Source organism: Alosa pseudoharengus, unplaced genomic scaffold (assembly GCF_046254945.1).
Source record: "Alosa pseudoharengus isolate Yale_2024_CS ecotype anadromous, Long Island Sound unplaced genomic scaffold, YU_APseudo_1.1 YU_APseudo_1.1_scf_7, whole genome shotgun sequence".
NCBI lineage: Eukaryota > Metazoa > Chordata > Actinopteri > Clupeiformes > Clupeidae > Alosa > Alosa pseudoharengus.
Genome location: NW_027468859.1, coordinates 2,368,081 through 2,384,912, shown reverse-complemented (window position 1 = coordinate 2,384,912; position 16,832 = coordinate 2,368,081). Strand labels below are relative to the sequence as shown.

Below are 16,832 nucleotides of genomic sequence, written 5' to 3'. Positions count from 1 at the left end.
TATAACACAGAATATGCTGTGGCTGTACAAAAATCATCAACAATGATCTAGATTGCTGGCACTCTAGGACAAAGCTTCCGAAAACAGCTTGGCATTCAATGAGTTAAGGGAAAAAACTGCAAACCTACATGGCCCTTTGATCTGAAACATTTAAGAGTGAGCAAAAAAATAAGAAATCAAGAAGGGGGCTTCCTGAAAAAAGTGATGACCACTTTTTCACACCACTGTATATACGCAGACACCACACCGCATTGGACTCTAGAACGTATGTCAACAGTGCCGCCATATTGCTGAGGTCAACAATCGAGCGCTAAATCACTGGAGGCCATATTGCTGAGGTCAACAATCTAGCGCTAAATCACTGGAGGCCATATTGCTGAGGTCAACAATCGAGCGCTACATCACTGGAGGCCATATTGCTGAGGTCAACAATCGAGCTCTAAATCACTGGAGGCCATATTGCTGAGGGCAACAATCGAGCTCTAAATCACTGGAGGCCATATTGCTGAGGGCAACAATTGAGCGCTAAATCACTGGAGGCCAATACAGAAACAGGCGTCTCTGAGTGGAAATGATCAAAGAACAGACATTGTGGACGTGTGGGGATGGCCTTGTACATGTAAAATAGCACATTTATGTTTTTTGTTGTTGTATTCGGCAGTCTTGTAAAGGCTTGTAGAGAACAAGTTTGGAGCTGGCTAGCAGTAATAGTCCAGTCATTTTAAGCCAAAATAGGGGCCAACGTTGAAGAAAACTTGTACACTGATTTTGTATCCTCAATATGTCCGCAGTAAGGGGAAAAACCCCCCGAAGAATCCCAATAGATAGATAGATAGATAGATAGATAGATAGATACTTTATTGATCCCCAGGGGGAATTCAATAGGGAAGAGTTTAGACAAAAGACCTAAATATACCCTATTCATGCGCCTATACAGTATTTTTCAAATTTGCAAATTAGCTATACGTAATTACATTACGCCCTGTTTGCCCAAGTTAACAAACAATTTCAAAAAACTTGTAATACATTTTTTGTTGTAATTTTCATGGTGATATGTGAAGGTAATTTTTTTTTTCCTATTCGCGTGAGAAAAATACTATACCCACAATTCAGTTCGGCAAGGGATGACGTAAGCCTATGCAATGTGAACGAGATGCGTCTCTAGCACTGCAACGCACGCAACTGTGTGCACCGTAACTGACCTCCATACTCCGCGCACACACGCACACAACTGACCTCCATACTCCACACACACACACACACACACACACAGACACACAGACACACAGACACACAGACACACACCGCTAACTGACCTCCATACTCCGACTGACTGGTGATGGTCAGGTCATCCACTCCACCGATGTCTCTCTGGACTGCAGTAAAGAACAGCAAACATTTACACAACTATTAATAACTAACAATAACTATATAAACATTTACACAACTATTAATAACTAACAATAACTATATGTGTGTATATATATATATATATATATATATATATATATATATATATTGTAATGCCGAAGAGTAGTTAGGAGACGGGGAGGCTGGGATATCGTTCCAAACTCCGGTTATTTATTTCTCAAAAGGATGTACAGGCTAAGGTACGGGTAGCAGGAGGTGTCCACTACAAAATAACAAACTGATATTGATAAATTACGTCTCAATCTCTTGTCATTCACTCTCATCGGCAGACAACACAACGCAACACAACTCACTCGCACGTAATTCACTTCTACTCTGACTAAACTTACTAGACGTCTTAGAACCCCCTATTCTATTTCCTCCCCTTATCAATCGCTAACCTATCCGAACCCCTAAATATTCCCTCCCGGACACCTCCCCCCAATCAAAACACATCAGAACTTATTGACACATTCTATGACACAGAAGGGAGAGGGAGACACAGACACTCTCGCACGCACACACACACACACACGCGCACACGCCGGGAAAACAGAAGACACAGGGGAACACAGGGGAAAGTCCAACACGGGGCAAATAGCCTCGGCGCTACAATATATATATATATATATATATATACCGTTCAAAAGTTTGGCGTTAGAAATGTCCTTGTTTTCATCATTAATGTTGTAAATGACTGTTTGCTGATCTTTAATGCAATTTCTACATTGCCCATTATCAGCAACCATTCATCCAATGTTCCAAAGGCATATTCTGTTTACTAATCTGATATCATTTTAAAAGGCTAACTGAGAAAGCATTGGAGAACCCTTTAGCAAATAACTGAAAACTACTGCCCTAATTAAAAAAACAATGCAACTGATCTCAGCTGCTATTCTGTCTATAATGGAGTGGAAAGGAAATTTCTAAGTGACCCCAAACTTTTTAACGGCTGTGTGTGTGTGTGTGTGTGTGTGTGTGTGTGTGTATACACATATATATTTATTTATTTTTTCTCACACCACTCATCTCCACTGAGGTCAGAATGTTGGAAAAAATGACCAGAGCACTGTGTGGTCATACAGCGGCCTCTAGTGGGTATGTTATGAACTGCAGGCACGACCCCTCTGATCAGGTCACGGCTTCAGTAGTCACGGCAATAACACACCAGAATGCTGAACTAACAGCCGACACCATCACTCCACAGCTGAACAGTGGAAACCACTCAGAGAGTCGGAACAAAACAGCGCTTACAGTGGCCACGGCAATCACACATCAGAATGCTGAACTAACAGCCAACACTAAGCAGAGCGGACAAATCAGTATAGTGTGAGTCTGAAATCGACTCTCTTCTGAGTCGTAATGAAGTGGTTCTCTATATCGACTCTTTTCTGAGTCGTAATGAAGTGTTTCTCTATATTGACTCTTTTTACAGTGGTTCTCTATATTGACTCTTTTCTGAGTCTTGATGCAGTGGTTCTTTATATCGACTCTTTTCTGAATCGTAATGAAGTGGTTCTCTATATTGACTCTCTTCTGTGTCTTGATGCAGTGGTTCTCTATATCGACTCTTTTTGAGCTTCACAACCCCGATCCAAGATGGCGGCCATGTTGACGCATGCTGAGAGCACAAGGCGACATATACATTATGTTATGTGTGTGTGTGTGTGTATGTGTGTGTGTGTGTGTGTGTGTGTGTTTTCTCCCACAGATAGAATAGCAAATTCCATTGTAGTTTTACTGTCGTGCTTTTAGATCCGATTTGAATTGAGACTTGAGTTGGAATAAGGCTGTTTGTTCTGTCAGATTTGGATTGAGATTTGAGTTATATATAAGGCTACTTGTTCTGAGAAGCAGGTGGATGAGGCTTCTTTATAAACCATCAAATGGTGCTGTGAACACGTTGCATTATGTCCATAACAGTAATTCCTGACCATAAACAGCAATGCACAGCTAAAGACTTCTGTTGCCCCGCCCCCTCACCTTCAGAGCTGCAATCTGATAGGCTGTCAGCAAGGAAGTCGGAAAAGGGCTCTGCGGGCCCGATGAGTTCCGAGCCGTCCTGGACCTCTCCGTCCTGAAACAGAAGCGACAGCAACCAGTCAGAAGGGGTTTCCGTGACAACCTCCATGACGACAGGAATGCTTGTGGGACATAAGTTTCAGAACATTCCAGCAGGCGTGAAATCTCACTGATGCACCAAACAAAGCACTGTCTGTGGAGAGCCTGAGAGCACCTCAGCATCTAGCATGCACGCACACACACACACACACACACCACACACCACACACCACACACCACACACCACACACCACACACCACACACCACACACACACACACACACACACACACACACACACACACACACCACACACACACCACACACACACCACACACACACCACACACCACACACCACACACACACACACACACACACACACACACACCACACACCACACACCACGCGCGTGCGCGCGCACACACACACCACACACACACACACACACACACACACATATGCGGACGCACGCTCGATTTTTCCTATGGGAAAATAAAATGGGAATTTTGAATAACTACTGTTAATCTGTTAAACTCTCATGGTGACAGAAAAGTATGAAATGCAGACGTATTGCCCTACACACTTTTGTCATCGGTCATCTGTGTCTTGTGATCTTTGGTACGTTAAGACGGGGAACTTTAACATTTGCTACATGGGAGCTATCTTGCAGAGCAACTTGCAATAAGTAGTTAGCTTCGGTTATCTCCAGGATCTCCTTATATGGGCAAAGATTACAGCTTTGGAGACAAACTCACAGCACACAAATGACCCTCTGTGTGCCCAAACTGTCAAGGGACTTTTATTTTGAACTGACATCGGCCTAGACACCAAACTGTCAAGGGACTTTTATTTTGAACTGACATCGGCCTAGACACCAAACTGTCAAGGGACTTTTATTTTGAACTGACATCGGCCTAGACACCAAAGTTTCAAGGGACTTTTATTTTGAACTGACATCGGCCTAGACACCAAAGTTTCAAGGGACTTTTATTTTGAACTGACATCGGCCTAGACACCAAAGTTTCAAGGAACTTTTATTTTGACGCACCGCCTCGGTGTGGCACTCTACATTCATAAACATAAGATCATAAATAAATATCATGTGTAAGCAGTTTGTTTAACTTAAACGTCCGGCCTCATGCTAACTTCACCGTCAAGTGCCGTAATAGGCTTAATAGGCCACCTAATTCACCCGAGTCAGCTAATAACGTTAGCATCGCTATGCGCCCATTCGCTTGGGCTACGCAGGCTTTTCTGGATCACCAGAGTGTTGAGAGTGATTATCAAACGTAACCTCTATGTAGATAGTAAGTGCATGTTGTGTGTGATGTCTGTATGCTACTGAGACCTTGAATTTCCCCTTGGGGATCAATAAAGTATCTATCTATCTATCTATATCCTGAAGAATGAGAGGGTCTGAGAGGGTCTGATTTTAACTTAGTCGCTGACTCAAAATCAAAACAATTCCAAGATGACTGGGTGTTGTGCCTTAACAATGTGCAAGTGATATGAGGCTAGCTTACTGATCAAGTGCAAGTTATTACTTGGCCCGTGATACGAGGCTAGCTTACTGATCAAGTGCAAGTTATCACTTGGCCCGTGATATGAGGCTAGCTTACTGATCAAGTGCAAGTTATCACTTGGCCCGTGATACGAGGCTAGCTTACTGATCAAGTGCAAGTTATCACTTCGCCCGTGATACGAGGCTAGCTTACTGATCAAGTGCAAGTTATCACTTGGCCCGTGATACGAGGCTAGCTTACTGATCAAGTGCAAGTTATTACTTCGCCCGTGATACGAGGCTAGCTTACTGATCAAGTGCAAGTTATTACTTGGCCCGTGATATGAGGCGAGCTTACTGATCAAGTGCAAGTTATTACTTGGCCCGTGATATGAGGCTAGCTTACTGATCAAGTGCAAGTTATTACTTGGCCCGTGATATGAGGCTAGCTTACTGATCAAGTGCAAGTTATTACTTGGCCCGTGATATGAGGCTAGCTTACTGATCAAGTGCAAGTTATTACTTGGCCCGTGATATGAGGCGAGCTTACTGATCAAGTGCAAGTTATTACTTGGCCCGTGATATGAGGCGAGCTTACTGATCAAGTGCAAGTTATCACTTGGCCCGTGATATGAGGCGAGCTTACTGATCAAGTGCAAGGTATCACTTGGCCCGTGATATGAGGCTAGCTTACTGATCAAGTGCAAGTTATCACTTGGCCCGTGATATGAGGCGAGCTTACTGATCAAGTGCAAGTAATCACTTGGCCCGTGATATGAGGCTAGCTTACTGATCAAGTGCAAGTTATTACTTGGCCCGTGATATGAGGCGTGTGTGTGGTGTGTGTGTGTGTGTGTTACTTACTTACTGATCAAGTGCAGATTTTGCGGCGGTACTCAGTCTAGGAGCGCCAATTTGGATATTCATTGTCAATCATGAAATTATGCATTTTACCTTTTAATGGCCTTCATTTTTGATAAATTGGTTTACTACATTTAAAAAAAAATTTAAATACCCCGCAGACACCCTATAGAACATGCACCACACACACATCACACACACGCGCACACGGACGCACGCACGCACACACGCACGCACGCACACACAACAAACATCACTTTTCCATCCACCAAACACTGAGAATCTCTCTTGCTGGCTGCTGTAAAGCTCTGGGATAATAATAAATAATATAATTCGTTTATTTTAAATAGCACCTTTCTCAAACCCAAAGTCGATTAACATAGTAGAAGGAAAGCTATATTTGATATTTGCATGCACGCGCACACACACACACACACAAACACACACACACACACACGTACGTACCTTGAAGAAGTCCTTGATTTCCATCCCGCTAACTCACACACACACACACACACACACACACACACACGTGTGTGTACCTTGAAGAAGTCCTTGATTTCCATCCCGCTCACTCACACACACAAACACACACACACGTCTGTGTACCTTGAAGAAGTCCTCGATGTGTTGGCTGCTGTAAAGTGCTGGGATGTTTGCACTGAACTGCAGCAGGTCCTCTGAACACTGCCTCCTCTCCTCGATCACAGAGTCATCAAAACGACCTACACACACACACACACACACACACACACAAGCACACACACAGCATCATGAACAAATCCATGCTCAGAGTAGTGTAATCTCACACATCCAGTTCATGATGGTAACATCAGCAGCGTCCTCTTCACAATGGTCACCACAAATGGTCAAACAAATGCACACACACAGATAGACTCTACTTAGGCAGGTTAAGTGGACACACACACACACAAACACAAACACACACACAAACACACACACACAGATCTACACACACACTCCTGAGAGCGCTGAGGGCAAGCAGGACTCACCGAAGACTTTGGCCTTGGCAAAGGGTGGGAAGAGCTCAGAGTGGCGGAAGAGGTTCCTGTGGATCTGCCAGAGGTCTCGATGAAGCTTCCGGAAGTCGTTGTACCTCTTCCACACAGTGATCTGGGAGCCCAGGAGGACAAACACACACACACACACACACACACACAGAGAGAGAGAGAGAGATGAGGGGAAAAGAAAGGTAGTCCGAAACACACCTTTCTGAAGTCTCCCCGAGTCTCCCTCTTCTCAGGAGCTTAGAGAGGCTGTCCTGAGCTCCAGAGAGAGGCTGTCTCCGTGCGGAGCGTGTCCAGGCTAGAGTGATCTGTGCTGGGCAGCTGGGAAGGGGAGCAGGGGGTCGTGCGTTCTCACAAAGCAGGCGTGTGTTCTCCTGGCCGGACAGCACAGCTCTGCGCTCCGCTAGCTAATTGAGATCAGGCCTGACGCATTACCACTCCCGCGCTTACAGGGGAGGGGAGAGACCGCCACACTCATGCATGTGTGTGTGTGTGTGCGTGTGTGTGTGTGTGTGTGCGCATGTGTGTGTGTGTGTGTGTCTGTATCTGTGTGTGTGTCTGTGTGTGTGTGTCTCTGTATCTGTGTGTGTGTCTGTATCTGTGTGTGTGTCTGTATCTGTGTGTGTATCTGTGTCTGTCTGTCTGTCTGTGTGTGTGTGTGTGTGTGTGTGTGTGTGTGTGTGTGTGTGGTGTGTGTAGTGTGTGTGTAGCGTGTGTAGTGTGTGTGTGTCTTTGTGTGTGTGTGTGTGTGTGTGTGTGTGTGTGTAGTGTGTGTAGTGTGTGTATGTGTGTGTGTGTGTGTGTGTGTCTTTGTGTGTGTGTGTGTGTGTTACGCAGGGCTTGTATTGCTCTCTCTCCCTTGTTTATGTTTCTCCTATAGGCAGAGTTTTGGTGTTTGCGCTGTGGACGCGGATGATGCGTAATGGCTGGCACCACCCTCCAGTACTTATACCGCCCCTATCCCAAGATGTCGGTCTCTCTCTCTCGGCTTGGCCTTCTTGCGGACGACATACTGGGCGCGCTACTTTAGTTTGAAACGTTAAACTTTATTGTTTAGCTTTAGTTCTTTAAATGTAAATATATGTCTACGTTGATTCATGGCGATTAGTTTAGGTTTCCAGCACGTTCTTAGTAGTTAGTTAGTTTGTGTAGTTATGAAGTGGCACAAAAGACTCACTTTTTCTTTTGTGTTCGCTCGGTCGGGAGTCAGGCAAGCTTCCTCCGAACTAGACAGTAAGCGTGAGGTCTTTCTTTTTGTGTTTTTCCTTTGGTCTTTGTAATCGTCATGTTTTTGTTTGATAATTCGTTCTAAATTGTTCCTTTGCATTTTTCCCGTACAACCGTTGGCTGAGTGCTGGTCCATGCGTGTTCTTGTGCATGCTATAGTTTGGTGTGTGTGTGTGTGTGTGTGTGTGTGTGTGTGTGTGTTGGCTGAGTGCTGGTCCATGCGTCTCCTTGTGCATGCTATAGTTTGGTGTGTGTGTGTGTGTGTGTGTGTGTGTGTGTGTGTGTGTGTGTGTGTGTGTGTTGGCTGAGTGCTAGTCCATGCGTCTCCTTGTGCATGCTATAGTTTGGTGTGTCTGAGATGAGAGCCTCAGAGTATTCTCAGATCATGGCTTCACATGGTTGTTGGTTGTTCTTGTATGTCTGTATGTGTGTGTGTGTGTGTGTGTTTGCGCGCGCACGTTCGTGCGTGTGTGTGTGTGTGTGTGTGTGTGTGTGTGTGTGTGTGTGTGCACGTTCGTGTGTGTGTGTGTGTCCACGTGTGTGTGTGCGCACGTTCGTGTGTGTGTGTGTGTGTGTGTGTGTGTGTGTGTGTGTGTGTGTGTGTGTGTGTGTATGTATGTGTGTATGTGTGTGTGTGTGTGTGTGTGTGTGTGTGTGTGTGCGCGTGCACGTGCGTGCGTGTGTGTCCACGTGTGCTGGTCTCTTGTGACTGGAGGCTGTTTGTGACTCTGGGACTCCCAGGAAAATAACAAGTCCCTTAACACACTAATCAACAGACTCTCTGTCTCACACACACACACACACACAGATCAACCCATACACACACTAATCAACACATTTCACTTCCCTTAAGAGACTATGGGCCCTATCATGACATTCTAAAGTGCATCGTCACTCGTCAAAAGTCTATTCGAATTTAGTAGGATGTCCAGTTCACATTGGGAGGGGTTTCGTTGTCAAACGTGGAGCGCATGGCACAACAAGGTGTTTCTAGGTTTTCAATCAGTTTAATCAGTGTGTTTGGGGCGTGACATCATTTAAACCAATGAGAATGACATCTGTCATTCCCTTTAACGGCGCAAAGTGCGATATGTCAAATAAATGCATCTGTATTTTGGCATTCAACGGCACATTTGAAGGAGGCTGCTTGCGAGACCCTATGGAATAGTCATTCCACTAAACCACTAAACGTTCCACTAAACCACTAAAGTTTCCACTAAACTTTACTAAAACTTAGCATAGCCTTCACACATTTGCACTCGTCTATTATTTGAAATTGTAAATTTGTAATTTGCAAAGTGAAACTAACTTCACCAAGGTGTCAGTCAACGACAAGACGTAGTTATATGCAGTTACTTTCACTATTGACTAACAATGGGTTACCATCGAAAACATAGGCTGAAAAAAGCAACACTTACCCAAATATCGCTCAAATGACTGAAAAAACAACAACATTTATCCTGTGACAGTGCGTCTTCAGCTGTGCTCCATACGTATCTCTCGCCTCTCCCCTAATCACTTTTAACCGTCATTACCAATTTGCAAATGATGGTGAATAACTAGTCATCATAAGATGTACAGTATTTCGTAATATCTTTATTCTAACTATGTTTCCCATTGTAATCGTGCAATTTGTAATGCTTTGCATGGACGTGCGCTGGTGTGCGTTCATGAATGATAGAAGGATGGTGCGTGCACCTGCCAATATGACATGCGCTCTTAAAATAGCATATGAACAACTCGCCATTGACTTCTGACCAGGTTTAGGTGGTGTACGATAGCGATTTTTAAACAACGCGCCAGGCCCCTCCCTAGGTTGTTAATTGCCACACCCCTGGGCGCAATGTAAAAAATAAACGTGCAAAATACCGACTTAAACTTTGCACGGGTGAAAAACGAGTTTTACGCCATGCACTGGTGTGCAAAATACAGCCCTAAGACTAGAAAGCTCATAGTTCTGTTAACATTTTACTTTGAGTAATCTTATGCTAATTATGTTAAGCAAAATGTAACTTGTGCGTTCTCTGTTCATTTCCATAAATAAACACATAAAAGGACTTAAATGTTTTCTGTATTTCCATAAATAAACACATAAACAGGACTTAAATGCTTTCTGTATTTCCATAAATAAACACATAAACAGGACTTAAATGCTTTCTGTACAAAGGAACATCAGAGTGAAACTCACCTGAGGAGCGTCCCTTTGTGCTTAAGCCTAGAGTGGTGTGAAAACAACAGCTATGTGTGTGTGTGTGTGTGTGTGTGAGTGAGTGTGTGTATGTGTGAGTTTGTGTGTGTGTGAGTTTGTGTGTGTGTGTGTGTGTGTGTGTGTGTGTGTGTGGTTCTGTGTAGGTGTGTGTGTGTGTGTGAGTGTGAGTTTGTGCGTGTGTGAGTTTGTGTGTGTGTGTGTGTGCGTGTGAGTTTGTGCGTGTGTGAGTTTGTGTGTGTGTGTGTGTGTGTGCGTGTGTGAGTTTGTGTGTGTGTGTGCGAGTTTGTGTGTGTGTGTGTGAGTGTGTGTGTGTGTGAGTGTGTGTGTGTGTGTGAGTGTGCGCGTGTAGCCTACTCACCTCTTGGACGTCTTCGGGGTTTTTACGGGAGATGATCTGAGAACAGACGCAGAAGGGGAAAGTCTTGTCATCTCCACAGATGAGCTTTAGTACACACACTCACTCCTGCTACTAGAATAACAACAAATGTTTCTGACTAACAACGAGACAGACATTGCACATCCAAACAGTGAGGGGTGTGTGTGTGTGTGTGCAAGTGTGTGTGTCACTGTGTGGTTCTCTCTGTGTGTGTACGTTAGTGTTGTCACGATACCAAAATTATGACTTCGATACGATACCTGCCATAAATATCACGATGCTCGATACTGAAACGATACTACGGTGAAATCCTAAGATATCTGGAAAAGAAAGGACTCATACCTCCTCCAAGTGTATTGGGTCATTTGTGTTGAATTCAGTGCACTTTTGTAGTGTGCAGGTCAATTCTGGGTTCTAAAATTCTAAACTTCCTACATAATAATAATTTTTTTATAGTCAGTAAAATAGTAGGCCTACTTTGTGTGATTAATTCCTTTATTGTTCGTTATAGTTCATTTACATTGTGTTTTGGCAATAAAGTAGCTTTAAATAGCCAAAATAGGCTAGATCAAGGTCAGTGTTGAAATTACTGCATGCAAATCACTGAATGCTATGCAGAGGGGCCTAATCTTTAGGCCATCTATGTACAGTATAGGCTACCCTAGGCCTTCCCGTGTTCATGGGATTTCTTTGAGAGTTGCAAAGGGAAAATTTTGAAGATAGTCTTCTTTGCGCCCAGTGTACAAGTACGACGTTCCAACCACTCAGGTCTTCGTCAGATAGGCCTACACCATTACCTGTCGCAATATATCTGTGTGCATTCCTACATTACGTCTATTTCTTTGATAACATGATTTGCTACCACGTAACAATAAGCCGCTATTGTTATCAGGACTCAACACGCTTTGGTGGTAATATGCTGTGGGCTTTAATTAGCGCATTTCGGGTAGCCTATCCAACATCTGGGCAATAATTATTGAACAAATTGCAGTCTACATGCCATGACAAATTAGTACTGACCGAACATGAAATAGATTGTTTACAAGTTATGGTAATGATATTCTGACGTGAACATTGCGCTTTCATCAAGTTAGCACCCTATGATTAGGCTACAGCTCGTTATGTCTCGTCAAAATGATTAGCCTACCTCGTTATGTCTCGTCAAAATTCATTGATGAAGGAAGGTTCGCTTTATCCCAGAGAACCATACTCTTTTCACTTAGGCTAGACTAAAGCAGAAGAGAAGAACTTGGCACTAACCATGTAGTCGTGTTCGTTAACCTGTCGTTGAACTCTTTAAAAATGCTGGGATATGTCTGCGAGGTGTTTAGCCATGCGTAGCCTAGGCTACTGCTTATAAATGACTTTGAAACATATTTTACAAACGGGCCTCTGTGTACCTGATTGCTTGCCTTCACTATTCCCCCTGATGGCTTGCCTTCACTATTCCCGATGTATCCCATATAGTTCCAGATTTCACTTCACCTTTTGTTTTATCCACAAGGCAAAGGCAGAGTACTGTCGGCAAAGAACTATGTTGACGTTAGCTGCGCACTCACTCACTCAGAGATGCCTGCTTGACACGCCCACTTGCCTAGATGCGTGCAAGGAGCAATGAGAGCAGCAGTTCACACAGACGCAGCAGAACGTTATTATTTATAAGTATCGATTCTAAAAACGTCGGAAATCGTATCGTTTTTTGCGTGAAGGCATCGTGATACCTTTTTAGTATCGATACACCGTGCAACACTAGTGTACGTGTGTGCAAGTGTTTGTGTGTCACTGTGTGGTTCTGTGTGTGTGTGTGTGTGTGTGTGTGTGTGTGTGTGTGTGTGTGTTTGTGTGTGTGTGTGTGTGTGTTTGTTTGTGTTTGTGTTTGTGTGTGTGGTGATGTCTCTCCTGCTCTGTGACTAGGCCTGTCGCGATATTCAATAAATCAATTAATCGCATGATAATTAAAATTAGCTCGATAATTTTTCTGGCCACGATAAATGCCATTTGCATGCTTGTTTGTTTTCCTCGTCTCTCTCTCCCTCTCTCTCTCTCGGGTCCTTAGAGTAACCATGAGTGAACCCTCATGTCAGTCACTTGTCAGTCGCATGGTGTGTGGGGAGGCGGAACTACTGGCGTAGCCTACCACAGAGTGCAGCTAAAGAGCCGCGTGAGAAGTATACCGGTAGGCACTAGGCAGAGAGAAAGCTAGTTGCGAGTTCGAATAGGCTATGCCTATTCGAGACAAAAAAGATGGAATTGGTTTCTAAGCGAAACGCGACAGCTGCAGTGTGGGAGCATTTCGGATTTAAACCGAATGCCCGTGGTGAACCACTGAACGTGTGCGAGTCGGTGTGTCGCATTTGTTGGAAAACAGTCGCAATTAAAAGCGGCAACACAACAAACATGCATATGCATCTAAAACACAATCATCCGCTGCAGTTTTCCCAGTTGGGGGGAAAAAAACACAACAAGTGGGCCGTCTTCCTCTTCCCGAGGAAAATTCTCAGAACGACAATATTATCGCTTATCGCAATAATTTCTGAGACAATTTATCGTCAAGCAAAATTTGTTATCGTGACAGGCCTATCTGTGACCCACAATGTCTTCATTGTCCAGTACGGTCACAGCCACACACACACACAGTGACAACACAGTCAAATCTCCACAAGAAACACGGACATTTCAAATTCAACGGCACTATAGATGCCCCAAGATATCACTATAGAAACAGATGCCCCAAGATATCACTACAGATGCCCCAAGATATCAGTACAGAAACAGATGCCCCAAGATATCAGTACAGAAACAGATGCCCCAAGATATCAGTACAGAAACAGATGCCCCAAGATATCACTATAGATGCCCCAAGATATCACTACAGATGCCCCAAGATATCACTACAGATGCCCCAAGATATCAGTACAGAAACAGATGCCCCAAGATATCACTACAGAAACAGATGCCCCAAGATATCACTATAGATGCCCCCAAGATATCACTATAGATGCCCCAAGATATCACTATAGATGCCCCCAAGATATCACTATAGATGCCCCAAGATATCACTACAGAAACAGATGCCCCAAGATATCAGTACAGATGCCCCAAAACCATGAAGAAAACCTATAACTGGATCCTGTAACTATCTACTCAATCGCTGTCGTTTTACCGTGGGTCGTATGCTGCAGTACCACTGAACGACCACTAGAGGGCCTGTTACCTGCAGTGACAGCCTCAGCCCACGCTGGTAAATATTGATGTCGATGCTGGCACATGCAGAACAATGAATAGAACTAAGTATCAAAACAAACAAACAAACAACTCAAAGACAACACAGGGCCATATGACAAAGATTCAACTGCTTCAAAGGTTCAGCTGCTCCACAGCACGAGAGCGTTGATGTGGGATCAACGGCCCCCTGCCCACACTATCCTTCCCAGCCGCGGAACACTCTGGCGCACAACACTGCAGACGTCTGTTCTGTTTGAGTCGGCCGGTCCTCACCCTCCCTTTCGTCTGTTCTGTTTGAGTCGGCCGGTCCTCACCCTCCCTTTAGTCACCTTCTGGAGGACATCCAGTCTGAAGCGTAAAAACCTGGAGAAGTTCCTCCACTATACCACAAGGCAGCTGATGACGTCCTGCCAGTCGCCAGAGAAACTGAGTTGCAGAAAACATCTGGAAATATCGCAGCTCACCGCAGGTCTGCTATATTTAAAAACACGTTTGGTTGCTATATTTAAACACACGCTTATTTTATCTGCAGTGAACCACAACAAATCTTGGATGTGTGAGTGAGCAAGTGTGTATGCGTCGGCCCTTGTGTGTGTGTGTGTGTCCCATTTTGTTCCAAGCAGATTAAAATAGCTCTGGTCTGACCTCCATGTCCAATCTCCATCAACGAAGAGCAAAATTAGACTTGACATTAAATGGTGACTGTTTCTACCAAGGACTCTTTCCATACATTCTATGGTTTCTACTTTTAGTGGGAGTCGTGTCATCACGACATCAGGTTATAACATCAATGCTGGTGGCTTATGTTTAACAAGCATGTCAAACTGAATGGTTGTGATGGGACTCCAGAGAGAAATGACTCTCTCTGACAGAGTAAGACCTGAATAAGCTCAGAGAGACAGGACTTAATTACAACCTGACGGCAAGTCAATCAAACTGGGCAATAAGACAGACGGTGTGGCCTATCCATCAATCTATCTATCAATCTATCTACACCACTAACATTCACAGCTCTCTGGGAGAGCTCCAGCTGAGATGTTGTGGGGATTGCCTTGATCAGAGAGGGCAGTTGTGGTTATATTCATCAGAATCGTGATACTGTTGAGACCATTAAGGAGGACCACAGAGCATATCACACACAAGCTACCCCCCCCCCCCCCACCACCCACTCGGTCAACCACATAGTATAGGCTACTTTGCATTGGCTTGTTATATCTAGCTGATATTTCGAAATCACTGCGATGTCATGGTTTCTTGGGGTGAAACGGTCCTCTGCTTGCTTGACTACTGCTCTAAAAGGGATGCTATGGTCTACTCTCCCTCACGTCATCTCTAATAGATAAAGTTAGCCAGCCAGCTGGCCAAAAGCCTGTCGGATGCTAGCTGACTGAGGTGGTCTGTTGAAATGAGGGTTTTGGTCACACACACAGGGTTAACGTTCATCATCACCAATAAACATCATCTTCTTTGACTATGTCAGCCAGACTGTCTTCTTTGAGGCCATTACCTAATTTGACACCAGTATAGCCTTGCTAGTTAGCAAAAGATTATTCAAATGTTTGGGGTTTATTAACGTTAGCAATGTTGTTTAATAAAAATGACCACAAACTGTCACTTTGTACATTCTTGACACGATACAGTAATACTTGTCTGGAAAATGACTCAATGAAACACTGTAGGTCTATTACTTAGGGTAGCCGATTCAGCTAAATTAGTTAACGTTGAAGTTAGGGTCAGTACCAGATTACACATAGGATAGCCACCTCCAAGCTAGACATAGATGTCAGTATATATATCTATGCAAGCTAGAGAGCTAACATTAACGTAGTCTACTGATCTTGCTAACAGACAAACAGTTAGCCTATCATCCAAGCTATAACGTTGACCAGACATTCTCTGCGTTAACGCAAGAGGGGGGAAAGACGGGTTGTTCACATACTCCATACTTACAGTATGTACGTATGAATTCATTGGGGGGGAAAGTAATAGCATAGACTGGCCTTAGTATTTATTGGCTTTTATTACTCACGTTAGCCAAGTCGCCTAGCCACAGACAGCAGCAAGGAAGCCATCTAAGGTTAGATAGCAAGCTAACCAAGACAGCGGACTAGTGCTAGCTGGGATAGCAGAGCTACACGTCCAACTGCAGTTAGCTATCATGTAACGTTAGCCTGATGGTGGTGAAAGCAGCGGTGACAACTTACCCTTGCTGTGACTTTGTAAACGGTATATCCTTTCTCGTGCTTTCTGGGGTCCGTAACAGTGTAGAATCGAGCAAGTTCACCCTTTTCCCTCTGCGATATCATCCTGATTGGGACATAGCCGCTCGGTAGCTTGCTACAATCCCATTCTCTGGTTCTCCTAGCACTGGATTCATGACAGCAGGGAAACGAAACCGCTGGACTGGTTTGATAATGAGACAGGATGTCCCGCCCTCCTCTCGCTTCATGTACTAGGGTACTGTTGATTACCTGATTCTAAGCATGTTGACATTGATTCTGACGGCGATTTTTCAACCATCTACAATGATTTGAGTATTCAACTTAATCAGGAGTCCAAACATTGCCAATATTTTTAAATGTAACCTAGTCTATACACCTACATATGTTTATTTATCTTTATTTTTACCATGTAATAATAATCACACGTGTCATAATCAATTCTGGACAAGTGGATGTTTTCTGGTGTAGCCTTGTTACGTTTGGCAAGTCATCTGGAGAAACCTGGGGTCGATCTAATCTCTGATTTGTAATAGAAGAGCACTGACTGGTGGTCATGACCCATGATGACAGTGTGAAATATAACTTTAGTTATATTATTATAATATCAGCATGCAATGTATTGGCATAATCAAATGAGGACTAACAGCAACAAACACAAAGATAATCAAACACAAGAGACACACAAATACACATCTGTCCTTTAATGTCCAAG

At 43.9% G+C, this 16,832-nt stretch overlaps 1 protein-coding gene across 1 annotated transcript in view; it reads right to left on the bottom strand.

Moving 5' to 3' along the window:
* The window catches only part of LOC143109673 (ribosomal protein S6 kinase delta-1-like), a gene marked incomplete at its 3' end in the record, with an annotated part of 17,599 nt that extends 1,324 nt beyond the window's left edge, over nt 1–16,275 (bottom strand). Inside the window, 6 exon segments of the mRNA XM_076272466.1 lie at nt 1,317–1,376; nt 3,394–3,487; nt 6,443–6,558; nt 6,847–6,967; nt 10,656–10,691; nt 16,103–16,275. Coding sequence (XP_076128581.1) covers nt 1,317–1,376; nt 3,394–3,487; nt 6,443–6,558; nt 6,847–6,967; nt 10,656–10,691; nt 16,103–16,204 — 529 coding nt within the window.
* Between the last annotated feature and the right edge of the window lie 557 nt (nt 16,276–16,832).